This window comes from Athene cunicularia (genome assembly GCF_003259725.1).
Source record: "Athene cunicularia isolate RWA chromosome Z unlocalized genomic scaffold, athCun1 chrZ_part4, whole genome shotgun sequence".
Classification (NCBI taxonomy): Eukaryota; Metazoa; Chordata; class Aves; order Strigiformes; family Strigidae; genus Athene; species Athene cunicularia.
This window is the reverse complement of record NW_020799145.1, coordinates 4,214,986-4,232,044: the sequence shown is the minus strand read 5'-3', so window position 1 is coordinate 4,232,044 and position 17,059 is coordinate 4,214,986. Positions and strand designations below refer to the sequence as shown.

The 17,059-nt window shown below is 35.4% G+C and overlaps 1 protein-coding gene across 39 annotated transcripts in view; it reads left to right on the top strand.

Moving 5' to 3' along the window:
* PTPRD (protein tyrosine phosphatase, receptor type D) overlaps positions 1-17,059 on the top strand; it is a 468,274-nt gene that overhangs the window by 407,198 nt on the left and 44,017 nt on the right. For all 39 annotated transcript variants that reach the window (XM_026866869.1, XM_026866870.1, XM_026866871.1 and 36 more), the window contains one exon: positions 8,197-8,372. In XM_026866869.1, coding sequence (XP_026722670.1) covers positions 8,197-8,372 — 176 coding nt within the window. The remainder of the gene's footprint in view (positions 1-8,196; positions 8,373-17,059) is intronic.

The window sequence follows — 17,059 nt, the reverse complement described above, 5'->3', positions numbered from 1 at the left end:
GTTCCCCTTAAAGAAAATTACTATATTTAGAGAAGGGGAAGAAAATTTAAGAGGCAGAACAGAAGACATTAGTCAAAGTAACTAAAATTATCAAATCACATAGTACCTTACACTACTTTTTAAAATAATAGAGAGTAAAAATATTTAAAAATCTATATTGTAGGAAAGCACAGAGTATTTTAAAGAGCAGGGATAACATACAAATAAATTGTAATGTTGAATTCCCTATTTTAAGTAAAAAATACCATGATGAGGCTAAAATTTCTAAACCTGTAATAGTCAGTGACCCTAAACAAAGAAAAATAGTATAGCCTTTTGAAATATCAGTGTTAGATGTAGAACCACAAATGGGATTTTGACCCATTTGGTACTTTGCATAATTTTAAATATTTTCTCAGTCTTCAATTTATGTCGAAAAAGCAATATAAATCAAACATTAAATTCCCTTTTATTCTATGATAAATTGTCTTGAAAACAATAATAAATTAATATTTAATTATCCTTTCAATTTTTTTTCACTCTGGGATTTTACATTATTGTGTTTCTGAAATTTCATGTGTGTACCTTTGTAAGTTTAACACGTTGGTCTTAGCATTTGGTAATAAGTGCTTCTCTTTCAAGTTTTAAGTAAATATTCCTGCAGTGAAAATATGCTGTCTGCCTAGCATTTTAATTGACACCTGTAATTGTTTTCATGCTACCCAGGAAATCAGCACTTTGAATAGTGGGGGTTTTTTAAATTTTCCTTTATCGATGTTACTATACAAGTTGAGCAGGACCTAAATTTGGACTACATTACATTTTCTTACAGCTTAATGGAGAATATTTTGTTGGACTGTCTGCAATTCTTTGGTGGCCATAAGAAGACTAATATTATCAGTGAGGTTTGAATAACTATGCTCTTTCTAAGATTAAGAGCTCTATTCTACACCTATACACTTGGTCCTTGATTAAGAACAAATATATATGAACTAGAGACTAAGCATCTGCCAAACTGTAATCCTACACTGATGGTCACTTTTCCTCTTGATGATGTTGCACGAACATGGAATGGTGTGACTGCTATGCTAGAATCGGGTGTGAGGCTGGTTTTGTTCAGTTGCCCATCTCTGACTGTAGCCAATATGAATTGATACCTAGAAAGTCTTAAGCAGCATGTGGTAGAAATTTGAAATTACTTCTTTCCACCCACTGATAATATCAAATTGTTAAAAATTGCATTAGCCCTGAAACATGAGGCTTACTAATGATTTCAGAGTGTTTATTTTAGTATATTTTATAACTTGTTACTCATGTTCAAACCTGGTTTTGAATCCCAGCTAGTTTCCTGGCCTCTGTAATTGCTTACAGCATGGAGTTCCAGAGCATAATTGCTCACTTTGCAAGAATTAGTTTTTACATTATTAAACTCACCACTGTTTAAATTTTATTACATTATAAGTTCCTTTGGAAGGAAAATTCAGATTAGTTGTGGTAATGTTAATTTCCACCTGAAAGAAAGTACTACTTCACAGAATTTTGTTCCCATGTTCTTGAAATCTCATCACTCATGTTGTCCTTGAAGGCTTCCAAGAAGGACACTTGAAATTTTGCAGTATAATGAATGTTATAATATGGTAAAGTTTATTGTATGCATCTAAATGGATTTGAGGACAAAATTTACTGATTAAAAGAGAAATAGATCAAGTTAAAAAACCTAGGTCTGTTAGACCTCTGAGTAAATAAAATATTGGGGAAAAAAAGTGATTAGATATTCTGCATTTTAAAAAGTCTTGCCAGTTCTTTTAGGAGATATCCACGACTAAAAGTCTGCCATATGTGACATGGATTTGCATAACGCTAGTGATTAAAAAAAAAAAAATAATATCTATCATATTTCAGCAGTGTAACTTCTGTTTGATGGGAAATTTAGTGGCCTTAAAATGCTGCTAAAACTAGAAGTCTCTGACTGTAATATATATCATCAAGGAAGTAAATGGCAGGAAACTGCTAACTTTCCTATTTGATAGCCAGTTATCAGTAATTTATCATTGAGTATGTAGTCTATCATCTTTATATTTAGAAAATATTCTGGTCAGTATAAATTCTTGAACATCTACTGAACAGTAATGGACAATACAAATTATTTGCACTCTCTCACATTGCATTTGTGTTGTAGTCTGCTGACAATATATAAGAGTAATTGTATTCCTCTTCCCCCCACAAGCAGCCTTAGAAACAATAAAAGTATTTCAGTGATGAAGTCAGGGTACAGAAGGATCAATGAAGTAGACTTCATTGTGTAGAAATTTCTAGAAGTAGATTTCATAGAGTACACTTCATAGTAGCTATCTTAACAGCCATGCCAAGGCAAGTTGTAGGAGTATAATTTTGGCCTATGGTTCTACTTAAGCTGTTACAGTTGTAACTGTCATTCTTGATACTCTTGAAATCAGATCAGAACAATTCTGGCTTTTTTCTGTATATATACCCACGTTGTCCATTGGGGAAAGCTTCAGCAAAACATCCAGTGACTTTATTCTTGAAAGGGTTTGGCACCTCACAATTTCCTGTGCACACTCATTGAAACTGTGTTTTGAAGGAATTATCAAACCAGAAATAATTTTGTTTCATATTAGTAGAGGCACTCATTGGCCCTCTTTTGGGGGATCGTTTTGAGCAACGTTGGCATCGTTTAGAGGTATAAATGAATATTTCTATCCAAAAAAAAGACTCCATTGACAGATAACTTTGATGAGAGTTGGAGACTCACTAAATCAAATTTCCAACAGCTGTAATCACAGTATGATGACTTCATGCTGGATTTCAATATCTGCTTTACACTATCATGCAACATACTGCTATCTCAATGTATTGTGGCCAGTGTGCTGGCACAGTGCTGTTATCTGTCTCTAAGGAACCGCACGGAACTTTCTATTCTGTACCCTTGCTTATTACTATCCAACTTTTGAAGAAAAACAAAACAAAATAAATCCAAGCTTGCTTTCTTTTTCTTAACAGAACGTCTCCTGTTTCCCAGCCTGTTTTTCTGCTACTCACCTTCCAAGTTACTCATCTTGCCTGCACATCTTCTACAGCTGCTAGTTCTTAGTTTCTATCCATACATATTTGTCTTCTGTCCTCTGCACAATTCCTTTCTTTGTCCTGCTTAATTCTGCATCTTCTGCCCACCCCTTTTTGACATTGCCTTCTTTCAATAATTCTCTGTAATTCAACATTTCACTTTCATTAAAAGCTTTCATTTTACCAGTGTTTATTACTGCAGTATCTTCACTGGTCTTGTGCTGCTTCATTTTTCAGTGAGTTATTATAGTACAGATAGGAGCTTACACCATTTGAGTTTGATAGTCTCTTAACTATATAGGTTTTATGTTACAAAAACTTCCACATAAACGGTTGTTACTGGCACCTAGTAGCTGCCTTAGTTCATTTTTGTTCTGACATAGTTCAAAACACCATTGATTTAAACCAATAGTACAGCTTCATCAGTATTTTGAGTTCATAATTTCATTTTTCCAACTTGTTTACAAGCATGACAGAATTCAGTCCTATTACTTCACACTCTTTTTTATGACTAACAGCACATCTCATAGGGAAAAGGCACAGAAACAAAGGTTTATGATTTGATTTTTTTTTTTAATAGAAAAACTGTTCAGTACTTAGCCTTTGTAAAGTCTTGAAATAATTTCATTATTTGATTTCAGTTTGTGAATAAAATGTGAAGGCTAATTAAAGCTATTTAAGATTATAAGTGTCTTCAGGAAATCAAGTGAATAATGCTGAAGTCTATGTTGTTAGCTTTATGGATCTGAGTTGAGGTTGCAGCAAGCTGTACTGTCATTGCAGTTCATGAATACAGTTTCAGCATAAATAGGGAGCTATAGAGTTCGGGTTTTTTACTCTTCTGCACTTTGTGGCATTGGCTAATTTTGTTTCATTGTTCATTCATTCTTACTCTGTAAAATCTTGACTGCTTTATTCTCTTGAGATATTTGAAAATGGAATGTCTTTTATGCTCAACTACTCATCTGATTCTTCCCCCCATTGTGCTCAATTCCTGTCTGGCACAGTAAGGAGTTTGCAGACTCTGGTCATTCATCACCATAGTTTAAAAGGCTACTAGAAAATAGTCGTGGTAGAATTATGATCTGGAAGTTTAGTCTTTAGCTGACTTTTTCTGCAGAAGTCTCTGCCTTCATGAAACTTGTAAAAGTCAGGTTACACTGCGGGATTACTCTAAATTTACACCTAAGTTATGCCATCCTTTATAAATCTTCAGTAAACCCTACCAATGCCAATGGAGTTATTTAACATTCATGTCAATATTATTGAAGGCATAATTTGGTTGCTTTTCCCCCATTTCGACCCATCTTTTTACAGAACAACTGACCTATCTTAACTATTAAACCCAAATTTAAATAATGATGACAATTGCTGCTGTGCTTGTGGGTATGTTGCCTTCAAGCTATGGCAGCTAACAAAGGTTTGCAGGATTTCATTGTACTGCAGTCAAACTAGTTGTCATTTGATTGTTCTTGCACTATTAGACTTTGACAGAGAATTGGTCAGCTTTCTCAACTCAGAATGAGATTATGGTCAGAAAAGTCATTGTAGAATGTATCATTATAATATTTAGATTTATTTGCCTTTGATAACTGTTTCTGCTTGATCAATGTAGATATTTACAGATGTTCAGGTTTTGTATATGTTAATTTTAAACTGCACACACTTTATTAGGCCTCTTATGACAAGCCATCTTCCCAGAGGGTTTACGTTTATGCTTTGTGGGGACATAGCTGATGAAGCAAAAACTGGTGTGGCAAAGTGTGAGACAAAAAGTGATAGTGGGAAAATGGTATTACAGAATACAAAAGGGCTTTGGAACAGTATGGAAAACTGAGGTCATGCATGAAAACAGCGATAAAAAGAGAATCTGTGAGACACAGGTATGGTATTTGAAGGGGCTATGAGAATGGATAGAGAACAAAGAAAACACCTAATGGATACTGTGGGTGAGAGAAACAGTGGAGCTGAGCATTGTGAATCCTGTTGTTCTTTTAATCTAAGCAGAGATATAACCCTATAGGGTACTGTATTGTGCTAGAGATAAACCCTTCATGAAAGTCTTCTTGCAGCGGAGTATTGGAGCAGCACCTGGTTTTTCCCCAAACTGCATTAGTTAAGTCACTAACAATTGCTCAGGTCCTGTGGTAAATGGACTTTCCTGTCCATGACCCAGCCACATCCTGTTCATGCGTCATGAGGCTGAGATGGCTTTTAAAAGGATTTTTCTGGTTAAAGAACATAGAGATTTTTTTTGTGTGTCCTTTTGATAAAAGGCAAGAGTGATAACCCAGCTGGGAAGAAATCTTCTTTGCGAATATCAGTAATTGTTAATCTGAATTCTTTCTTACTTGCATCTTTGACCAAAGAAGGTATAATCTGCAATTTTTCTTCATTCTAATTTAAAGAATTAGAATTTATTTAGTTTAGAAGTTATTTACTTTAATATGATTTATCAATAAATGTAGTACAAATTAGTAAGTAGAAAGAGTATTTACAATTTTAGACATTCTGGATTTTTTTTACTTCAGGTACTAGGATTGTCTGGTTAAATTTGTAAAGATCATTCTTTAGTGCACAGTTTGCAGTAGTTCTGATGTTAAATTTTCACACAGCTTTCCCTGAAGATCATTTAACCACTTTACAAAGTGTTGTTTTTCTTTTTCATTTTTTTTCCTCAGGCATTTATTTATAACATATACTTCAAAGTATGATACCAGGCATCATAATATAATTCTAATTTATGCAGAAAACATTTCTTACCAGCTTTCTCAGTTCCTTTGGTAATAATGCCCAGTTGGTGTAGATTTCTCCTGTTGACTTCATTTTTCTTTCTCATCTATTTTGTACAAAAATATTTTATTATCTTTATAAAGGAAGAAAATATGGTGTTGTGCCTGGAAGTTGTATTTCCTAAGTCATTAATTCTACATCCACAATAAGAAGTGTCATGTAAAAAAGTTTCAAGTCTAAAAGAGTGAGGCTTTTTAACTCCAATTTCTGACTTTCATGGAGAGAAATCATGCTTTTTCAGCTATAGACTATGCAGGTTTTACAAGTTTTTTACTTTATTTTTCTCCCAGAAGAGACTATAAAGCAGTTCTAATCCGTCAACCAGTCCTCCTGTGTCCATCTATGCATCTTGCCTGCGGAGTGCCGTTTGCTTCCTCTCTTGTGCCCTTGAAGTTGCAAACTCTTTCCTTCCCTGAAATATTTTGTCAGATTTTTCCTTTAATTGTACAGAAAGTAAAATCAAATTAAAATTTGTGTTTAAATATAATTTGAACATATAAAACAATAAAATCTATTAAGCCTGAAGGCAAAATTTTATACCAGACTACAGCTGCAGTAACCCATAATTTGAATCATTTCAAGATTTTATTGGGTCTTAATTTGTGTCACAGTTAATCAGTGGGTTTGTTCATCACTAAGAAAGTAGTGGAATGAAAAAACAAGCTTAAACAGAATGAATAGAGAAACTCTTCATATTGCAGCTAAAAACAAACAGAAGTGTTAAAGAGGTACCTCTGCTTTCTATTCAAATTCAGATTATTTTGGAAGACATTTTCAGATATATGCCACTGGTTGTCATGAAAGATGGGAGTGTGCAGCCCTGATAATTCCTGGTTTGGTGTCACCAGCAGAAGATAATACATTGGAACAGATTGGAGGTTCAGTTTCTGACAGAATTCTTGAGAAACATTTCTTTAAACATATTTGGTAATTTATTATGTTTCACAGCCAAAGAAATTCAACTCTGTTGTTTTGTGGAGCGAAAATAGTCACAGCCTTAGAATAAGGCAGGGAGTTTGTATAACCTTGACTCTCTTTTGAAAGAGTTTGTGGAACCTGTACCATATCCTGCAGTTGTAGACTTCAGCATGGCAGATTGGCTGTGTAAACATAAATCATTCATTTCTGCTCAAATAAGTAACTTCTGTTAATTACTTTAACAAACCTTCTGTAACACTTTATTATGATGCACAGTTCTGAATTTCAGCTAACTCTTGTAGGGAACACTTCCATGTTCAACACTGCGCTACTGTGAGAAACAATGCCACCAGCACTGAGATCTCATATGAGTATCTTAAAAAGTAGCAGTGACATCAAAACTGGTGCCTGTCATGCTTTGTCTTCCAACATGCACACAGTCTGAGTTAAAAGCTGGATACTGCACTGCTGAATCCAGGAGGGACAGGACTCAGACCTGTATGTCCGTATTTACCCTTCTTTTGTGAGCGTGGCTGCCTTATTAGTCCAGACTAGTAACATGATCTTCACTGCAGCCCATACTCCTCTTCAGCTTCGGCAGGTAGCATGTTATGGTCCAGCTCTCAGTACAGACGTGGCACTACATACCCTCAGTTAAATAAATTCCAGTTATAAGCTTTCTCACTTCCATGTGGCTCAAAGCAAGGACATGAGTCCGGTAGACACACCCAGTGTCCCTCTGTAAGCCTCATCCAAAATACCTGAGCCTCAGCAGTTGACAATGTGGGTCCAATGTGCCCACAGCTCTTGGATTCCACCTTCTTTTCATATATGTAATTTTTATTCAGTCTTGCAGATATCTTTATTTCATGCAGTTTCTTAAACGTGACTTACCTAATGGGTTTTGTTAAAATAAAGCTCAGAGTTAGCTTCCCATTTAATGGGAAAAATGAATATATGTCTGACAAAATTAACCCTTTTTCTATATTTAAAAGAAATTCAGTGAGCTCAGTGAAGAGTGTTAAATGGAACCTACTCAGGACATTTGATGGAGAGGCTTCCCTGTCTGGCCCAGGCAGAGGCTGCCATACTGGTGGGTCACTGGAGGCACTGTTAGACCAGCTTTTAATTACTTCTGTTTCCACCATCAGGTCTCTCCATCTTCTACAGATTTTCGGGCTTCTTTTGTACTTCCTTATCAGACTGAGTCCTTTATTTCACAAGAATGGTTATTCCCAGAGAGGCCGTCATACTCTTTGGCTCCACAAATGGCATACACTCACTTGCAAGTACCCATGTACTACGTGGCATGCAGCAAGCTAAGATTCACTGATCCAGCTGTGTCACAGGATTTTTTTTGCCCTTGTACAATAGAACAGTAGAAAAATGCTACCCTGTGTTTTCATTCTTCTCTCTTTGCAGGCATACCAGGCAGTGACTATATCAATGCCAACTACATAGATGGATACAGAAAGCAGAATGCTTATATAGCAACACAAGGGGCATTGCCAGAGACCTTTGGTGACTTCTGGAGAATGATGTGGGAGCAACGGGGTGCAACTGTCGTCATGATGACAAAACTAGAGGAGAGGTCCAGGGTAAGGAAGCATATACAATCTTAGTAATGTGCCTGAGTAATCACATCAGATTTTTGTTTCTTTCACATATGTTTGCCTCCTGTACATGCACAAGAACTGATAATTTTTAGGTTCCCACCAGTTAAAAGTGTCCATACTATGAAAATCATTTGTATAGGAAATGAAATTACCAAATCACACAGTTTATTTTGTAGGTCTTTTTATACTCTGAAAAACTTGAAATCTTTTGATCCACAGTGATTTTTTTTTTTTCTCTGCCATTTCAATCAGACTTCAAATATTAGGAGGTGATTGAAAATGTTACTTCCTCTTTAGTGTCAAGAATACAATTGTATGATCTTGTTATGAGGAAGTTAATGTATGTCAAAATCATTCCATTTTCTAAGTTTTATATGCTATAGATTAAACAGTACTTAAGATCAATGAGGATTTGCATTTGCTTGAGAAACATAAGAATTTCTTTTTAGCACATGCTGGATGCTAGGAAAACTCAACAACAGTATATGCTGTAATAGAATTCAAAATAATCTGGGATTTCAAATTCAATTTTGCAGGACAATATAAAATTAAGAAGTAAAGGACTAAAACATAATGATACTATTCTAATAATAGAAGTGCTATAATAAAAGATATGCTATATGTGAAGGGAAATCAAAAGTAATCATACTTTTTTGTTATATAATAAGAAAACTAGTAGAAAAGTTAGTAACAGTTCACTGTGTTTTGCTTGAGGATTTGCTAGCAGGTCAGTATTTAATGGCATTCATGCATTGTAATGATGGATGTTATTTGGGGGAAGGGGGAAGACAAAGAAGAAAAAAAAAGAGAAAGGTGGTAAGAAAGAGAAAAGGGAAAAACCCTTCTCAGTGGCCAATCAGAAAGAGAAATGATCGTCCAGTCCTCAGCACCCTCTCCAGTAGATCGAGTGCTTTCCCCATCATACTTTTCCCACAGCAACTGTATTTCATGTCAGGATGTACTCAAACTCCTCATGGATTGTTCCTGCTTATGATGCTGCTATCGTTGCTGAGAGTATGTGTTGACTGGGGAACATGGTACATGGCTGAGCTTTCTGCAAGCTCATTCATGAGTCCTGTAGTATAAACCAGAAGGTACAAACTAATGTAGAAATCAGGGAAGGGGAGAAGGAAGGGGTGATTATAATCTCTAGCATCCAATCACTTCCCTCGGGAACCTGCCATAACAACAGAATCAGTGACTGCAAGTCCAGAGATTAATAAGAAACAAGACTGTCACGAGAAAAATTATGCCACAGGAATTCTGGACTATGCTGTCCTGGGAGCTTGTGTGAGGGGTAGGGAGCTGCAAATGGGAGGCTGGCTGCAGGATTGCAGGTCAAAGGCCCTTAGCAATACAAAAAGCTAAGGTACCTAAGGTGATGTGCAACATGTAGTAAAAAATGCCGTAAGTACAGAGGATCAAGAACAGTTCAGAAAGAGACTAGGGAGGAAGAGAGTTTTTCTATCCAGAAAAACTTTTAAATCAGTAAAAAGTATCTTATGGAAGTAACCGGAGAGTAGTTCATATTTCAGCTCATGGATAAACTCCATTTCAAAAAGAAAACGTTTTTGCATGTGTAAGCTTGGAACAGGGGGAAATGCACCATAAACCCTAGTGCTGTACTGTGTTGGCACTGATGTTTTTTTCACGTGCTTGGATACATATATTATTGCAATGATTACATAACTTGTTGAACATCTTGGCAACAGTCGTTCCTTTCTGGAGGCTTATTGAAGGACATACATATTTATTCTTTTACCATTTCATCACTTCTTAAAAAAAAGAGTAGGATTTTTTTGCAATTCAAGCAATATGTAGCATACTAATTATAGAATCACTTTCCACATGTGAATTCAACATACATTAACACCACTGTGTGTATGTACCTGATGGCAATTAGTACATAGCAGAGGGTAATTTTACCAGAAATTCTCCTTTTATCTTGAGTCTTCAGGCCTTGTTTAGTTTAGGCACTGTCAGTTGTTTGGAATTAAGCAAATGGAATTTTGCCCATTTCTTTGCTGATTACTTCTTATATAGTAAAGTGGCTGCTGAATAGCATCAGTGCTAAGAAAAAATCTGATCCTAATAAGCAGTCCGTTGCAGAAGGTGTGCTTAAATACTTGACAGTTTATCTTAATACTGCAGGCCACAGACAGACACTGTCTAGAAAGATGTTTTGATGTAACTAAATGAAATTCTACTCATTTTTTCCAATAACTGCTTAGCAGAGTTTTAAGCTAACTCGAGCCTTTGCTGACTGCACCCTAAACACCACTGATCAGAATAGTAATCACTTCCAGAAGTGATTAGCATTCATCAGTGATACATTCCCTGAATGTGATGAGAGACCAGACAGTCTAGGCCCTGGTCTGTTTGTGCATTCAATGCCTATTTTTGTGTATTTTTTGGTGCATAATTTAGCTCATTCTGTGTTCATAGGTCAAGTGAGTTTGATGCACTCAAAGCAGAGTATTAGAGACCAGCTAGCCATCATATAATTCAGCTCCAATCTTACAGTCTGCAGATCTGTGAATATGGCATACCCTTTACCACTTCTCCTAATATAGTAGCTACATGTAACGTAATTAATGACATTGATGGTGAGGCAGCAGTGAGAATCGCTATGCAAGAAAATATGATGACAACATTTCATTGTTATTTTTTTCTCATGCTGTCATTTTTGCATAGCATATCCTTATAGCAAGAGACCAAGTGAAATTTCAGACATAAAATACAAACACTCTTACATACCGTTAGAGACAAAGATCTTCACTAATTTTGTTTCTCTTTTTCCTTTGATTCTTGTTTGATTGCTTTTGTGTCTTGGCAGCCTGATCATTATTCCTGCTGCAAGGCAAGATCATTTCTCTCTGGGACTTCATCTACTTTCCATCTCCATGTCATCATTTCTGTTTAGCTTGCTTTTTTCATTATGTAGTCCTGCAGCTTGATATCAGCCTTTTTTAACCTGGACTGCCTAGATAAAGATGGGGATTTTAATTACAACTGCAGAAACAAAGTTGGTTCATTAGCATGTGTTAGATGTCTGAGTAACTTCAGCTTTGAGAATGTACATATTTTACAGCTCAGTACATCAAATGAAGATGTTACAGTGAATTCATTATTCATTTGTTTGCCTAAAAGGAAGCTGCAGGAAAAGAGAAGCTCTTTCACTTATAACCTTTCACACTTTGTTGGTTTCATATGAAATGTCATCACCTGAATCTCACTTCACCTAAACTAGAGAAAGAAAGTCAGTCCCATCATTCAGGCACCATGCATATAATACATATCAAAAAGGATTATACACACTGGCAGTGCACGGAACAGTGTTGGTAACATATTTGTCACACACGTGAGTTTAATCTAAATGAAATAAAAGAACGATATTGAAGGATGCAAATTAAAGATTAAAAAAGCAGTTGTGTGTTACACTAAGAAAAGCTGTAAAGCATTAATGTGTGATACCTCTCTTCACACTCCTCTATCTTGCCCTCCGCCCTTAGCAGTGCAGATTTTCCTTTTTTTTCTAGATTCTCTGAATAAATTGAACTCCTGTGCTGTAGTGAATGATATGAATGATCAGATGAAGATAATATTGCCTCAAACAGGAAACATTTCATCTTTCTTCCTATTTCAGGGTAGAATATTGTTGTGATTCATACACTTGAAAGAGAATTCAGCCCTTTCCTTATTTGTTATATAATTCTTTATTTTGAATATACTTACTGTGTTATTTTGGAACTGATAGAAAATGCTTACCTCCTTCTTTAGCCTCATTGGCAATATTTTCTATGTTGAGACAGTAGTGTCTAGAATTATAATCTTCTGTCAGAAAACATCAATCAGGTCAAAGCTAAATGACAATACAATGATCCTAGCAGTTATTCAAATATAAGCCAGATTCTGAACTTCCATATCGATAAGGAAGGCTTTAGGTTTCATGATGATATTATCAGCTTCATTCAAATTTGCTAATGACTAAGTGAATACATGAGGAAAATTCAATCATGGCATTATGTTAGCCTGATCCAGACACTCATTTGACTGTCAGGAAGTGTATATCATCAATATTATAAGCCAAGAATATATAAAAATATAAGCATAGAATAACCATCTTGGTTTGTCAGAATTTAACAACTTGAATCATGATTTTTCACTGGGACAGAGGAAGTAGAAACAAACGCATTAAAAAAATCATGTATCCTGTCTCAGATTTTATTCCCCAATATTGAAATAGATAGGACTATTTGCATGGGTCCTTTATCAGTTCCATAAGAACATCTAAGAATAGTTAAAAGTCCCTGGACTTAGCTTGTCTCAACTCGTCACTGATACCCAAGAGAGTCAGGAGAGCTGGCACTGTCACAAGAAAAGCCATACAGAGTTTTTCTGAGATTGCTGCAATGCTGAATAGGTGCTTCTGTTGTTCCAAGTGTCATGCAGCAGGTCCGAATCTGCCCAAATCAGAACAGTCCATCTGAGTCTTTCAACTCTTTTTTTTACAGACTTATAGACTAGCCCATGTGTTAGAAAAATGGAGATTGGGTGACAGTGTAAATATCAAGTACATGAAGATGTGTGTCTTGGAGGTGAAAATTGAGTAAAATAATTTGGGGAGGTTTATTTTGTTTTGTTTTGTTTGAGTGTGACACTAAATTAAATCAGGGAAGTTTTTTTCAGATTCATGTGGTTCAAAAACATTTGAATAAGCAGTGGAAAGTGTAATTATACCTTGGAACTCTAGGAAGAATATCTTTGAAACTAACTTCTGGCCACCAGAGATTTCTGAGTCTTGCTATATGCAGAGAAACATAAAGGCAAGTCTGGGAAAAACCCTAAATTCTTCTACTCAAAATGCACAAATTGCTAACACTTTTAATGAATCTTTATTTGTTGATGGCAAAGTAGGCCTTCATATCTAATCTAGCTGACCATATATAGCTAAGGCAAAGCAATAGTACATGCACGACAAAGTAATGAGCAAAGAAAACTGAGAACATGAAATGCGTTAAGATCTTTAAGACAAATACAGGCTGTGCACCAGAGTTTTACGTGTTTGTGATTAAGGTAGTTTTCCATATATGGTGCAGGGCTTCAGCAGCAAATTTCAGATATTTTCTCCTAAGTATGTTTTGACAGGTGATACTGGAGCTATATTACCTGTCAAAATACTGGATCGACAATAAGTGATAATAAGACATTTTCAATAATATGAGTAGAAAAGTCATCAATACATGCACTTAACAATTTGTTACTTATTATAACAATATGCTCCCAAGTGATTCTGTATTCTACTGTATTTAGACAAAGTCTAATTGATTTGTGCATAAAAGCTGCACTGTTATTTTTCATTGGGCAGCACAAGTATGTAAAAAGGCTTTTTTTAAAGTTGTGCAACATGTATTTAAACACACAAAAATATAAATAAAAATTTTAGCTACATTTTTCAGCAACTAGAAAAATATGCTTGGCTTTATCTACTAAGAGGTAAATTAGCGTCTCTCTCCCGGCAGACATTTTAGCAGATAGGACATGAGTTGCAGATGGCATTCATCATACTAAATTGTATTGTTTTACTAAAGAAGAATTACATGTGCAGTTGTTATTGTTCATTCCCTAATTTTAATGGCTAACCAATAACTTCTGTATTAGTAATAATGTACTATCAGACTTTTATTTCATTTCTTTAGTGCTCTCAACATCTAAGATATGAGTCAGAAAAGAATGAATGAAAGAGCTGGCAAAAAAAAAAAAAAAAAATCCAAAGTCCGTGTGTTCACAAGATCTATAAAAATAATAAAAATGTGTAGGTTTGTACTAGTTTTTTTTTCACTGTAACAGAATGCGATGGCCACAGTCCAAGAATTCTTTCACCACTGTATGAGCTGGAATCACCAGCTACTGTGTCAGAATAGTAAAACTCAGTGATGTGGCTGTTCATTATGAAAGGATTCTCAAAGACAAAAGGGCAGGGACATGCTCAACTCACTGAAATGCAGTCAGTCATAGATGCTTAATTCATGTAAGTATACATCTAATCCTAGATGTATACTAACATAGACTGCACTCACCAGTTTCTTAAAGAAACAAGCTTAAAGTTTCTTTTTCTAGGCATGTTACAGATGGAAGTGCTGTGCCGAGGTGCCTCAGCTAAAACTCGGACTATTATGACACCCAGTAAAATAGCTGCAGAAATGCTATACTATAAGTAGGGTTAATTTTGTGTGAAAAGAAATGCTGTAATGCCACTACATAGACTGAAGGTAGTTCTGGCATGCCATGTCTGATTATTCCAGCTTATACACATTTGGAGTTGAGGACATACAGAGTGAATGCCCCATGTGAAAAGATGGTGGCAAATTGCAGATAATCTAGAAGAGAACAATAATGATCAGAGACTGGAGAAATGATGTATGAGGAAGGTCAGAAAGAACTGGGTTTGATTTATATATAAGAGACTGAAGGAAAACATAATAGTCTTCCAGAATGTGAAAGGCCATTAAAAATTTCATGGCAATCAGCCATTTTCCCTGCCTGTGGGTCTCTAGGAGGAAGAAATAAACTTTGCAGAAAAGGTGATGTATTTTAAACTGTTAAAGAGATTTCAAAATATAATCTTGTGAATGGAGCAAACTCTGTAGAATATTTTGTTCAGTTTCTTCCACTGCAAGCTTGCAAGAACTGTTTACATCAGAGTCTTACCTGAAATGATATGGCAATATATGGCAATGCCACAAATACTTTCAAGGTGAACATCCAGGGTTTTTTATGTTATGATCCTGTGTCCGTAAATGAAGTGGTTTCTCCTAGCCATTAGGGTAAAATGATAGCTTTATCAAAAACACCATTTCCCTGAGGCAAATGTAAAGCAAGTGGCTTAGTCAAAACTGTATTGTAACTCTGTAATTTTACTTTATTCACTTAGTTCATTTGCTTTGTGCTTGAAGTGAGACATACATGACTACCTCATGTAATTCTCTTCATACAGACAGAGGGACTATGCCACAAATAGAGAGAGGCAATTGAGTTAGAAGTTTTCTTTGCAAAATCAAAAATTCTGCATATTTGTTTTCAAAATGTAATTATTAGTTCATGTTTGGTTTAGCAATAAAACCTATTACTTCAGTGCAGGGAGTTCTTACAAGGAATTTTAGGCTTGAAAAGGTCAGTGAATTATTTAGTATTGTGTAGGGAAGATTCTGATGAAAGATTCAAGACATCTTCTCCATTATGGTGAGAAATACATTTGGAAAATTTTAAGTTCTTCGGGCAAGTGTCTCTGAAAGAGAATATTATGATTTACATTTTCCATCATTTACAAAGCTTTTCTTATATTGTGAGAAAGTTAACAGATATAGCAGGCTACTGAAAGGCATATATTGGTAATAGATGTTTTTTCTAAGTGGTCTTTTGGGTTAATATCTGTGGGAACTGTGTGAAATACTTTTATGAGATTAAGAATTTTAGCTGTGTATTAAACTAGCGATAGGAATCTCACCTTCACTCAAAGTTCCCTTCAAAAATCAAAATCCAAACTGAAACCTCCTAAGGTCCCCAAAACATTCTCCAATATACTATTTCTCATTTTCATGCTGTTTCATCCATTCACTTCTGGCTTTCAGGTGAACCAAAAACATAAAGAATAATAAAATTTAGTTGCTCTGATGTTTTACTCTTTTGATTATATTGTTTCACTGATTTCTCATGTAATACTCATATCAGGTAAAAGAGATAGCTCTCCTCTATGGACAATAGAAAATCTTTGTTAGAGCACTTGAATAGTAAGCTGAATTATTCAATACATTCTTCATACTGTAATGTAGTGTCTCATTCAGTGAAAGGATTATTCAGGCTGCACACAGTGATCAGCCTTGAGTACAGGAAGAGGATAAAGCAAAAAGTAGTCAGCCTATTCACTTTTTCCATCAGTTCCATTCATATAAACGTGTTCAAGACCTTTTTGGAAAATCCTGCTGTACTTAACTGTTTGACAGACTCATCCTTCAAAATGAATTCACTAAAACCTTACCTTCCCTGCTGCTAGGAAGAGTTCAGAAAAGGCTTCTCGCACTGATGCCAGCAACATAGATTTGAATTGTTCTTGGCTTGTATAGATAAAGATAAAAGACGTGTGAGAGAACATATTTCAAATATGCCCTAGACTCCTTTTAATATCTGTTTCCTTTTGTTTTAATAACGGTACCATACTCTGTCAGGATCAGAATGGAAACAGTTTGGAGGTTATCTTTTCATTAATCAATTATCTTTCAGGATTAACTGCTAGGCTACTAATCATGTCTCAGAAATTTCAAAAACTAAGGGTGTAATAATGGCTGATTTGCAGATGTGCTAGAGGGCTAAAGTTTGTTATGAACTAAAGTGCGTTTTTGTTGTCTGCATATCTGTTTGGAACTTCTTTTTCAAGGCTACTGTAATAAAGACCTTAGAATTACATTGCACTATAACACTGCTTATTTTCTACCTAGTTTTTAAACTCCAAATACTTGGTTCAGATGAGCTTCAACAATCATAGGATCATTTAGTTCAGAAAAGACCATTAATATCATCAAGTCCAACCATTAACCTAACACTACCAAGTCCACCACTAAACCATGTCCCAAAGCACTATGTCTACATGTCTTTTAAATACCCCCAGGGAT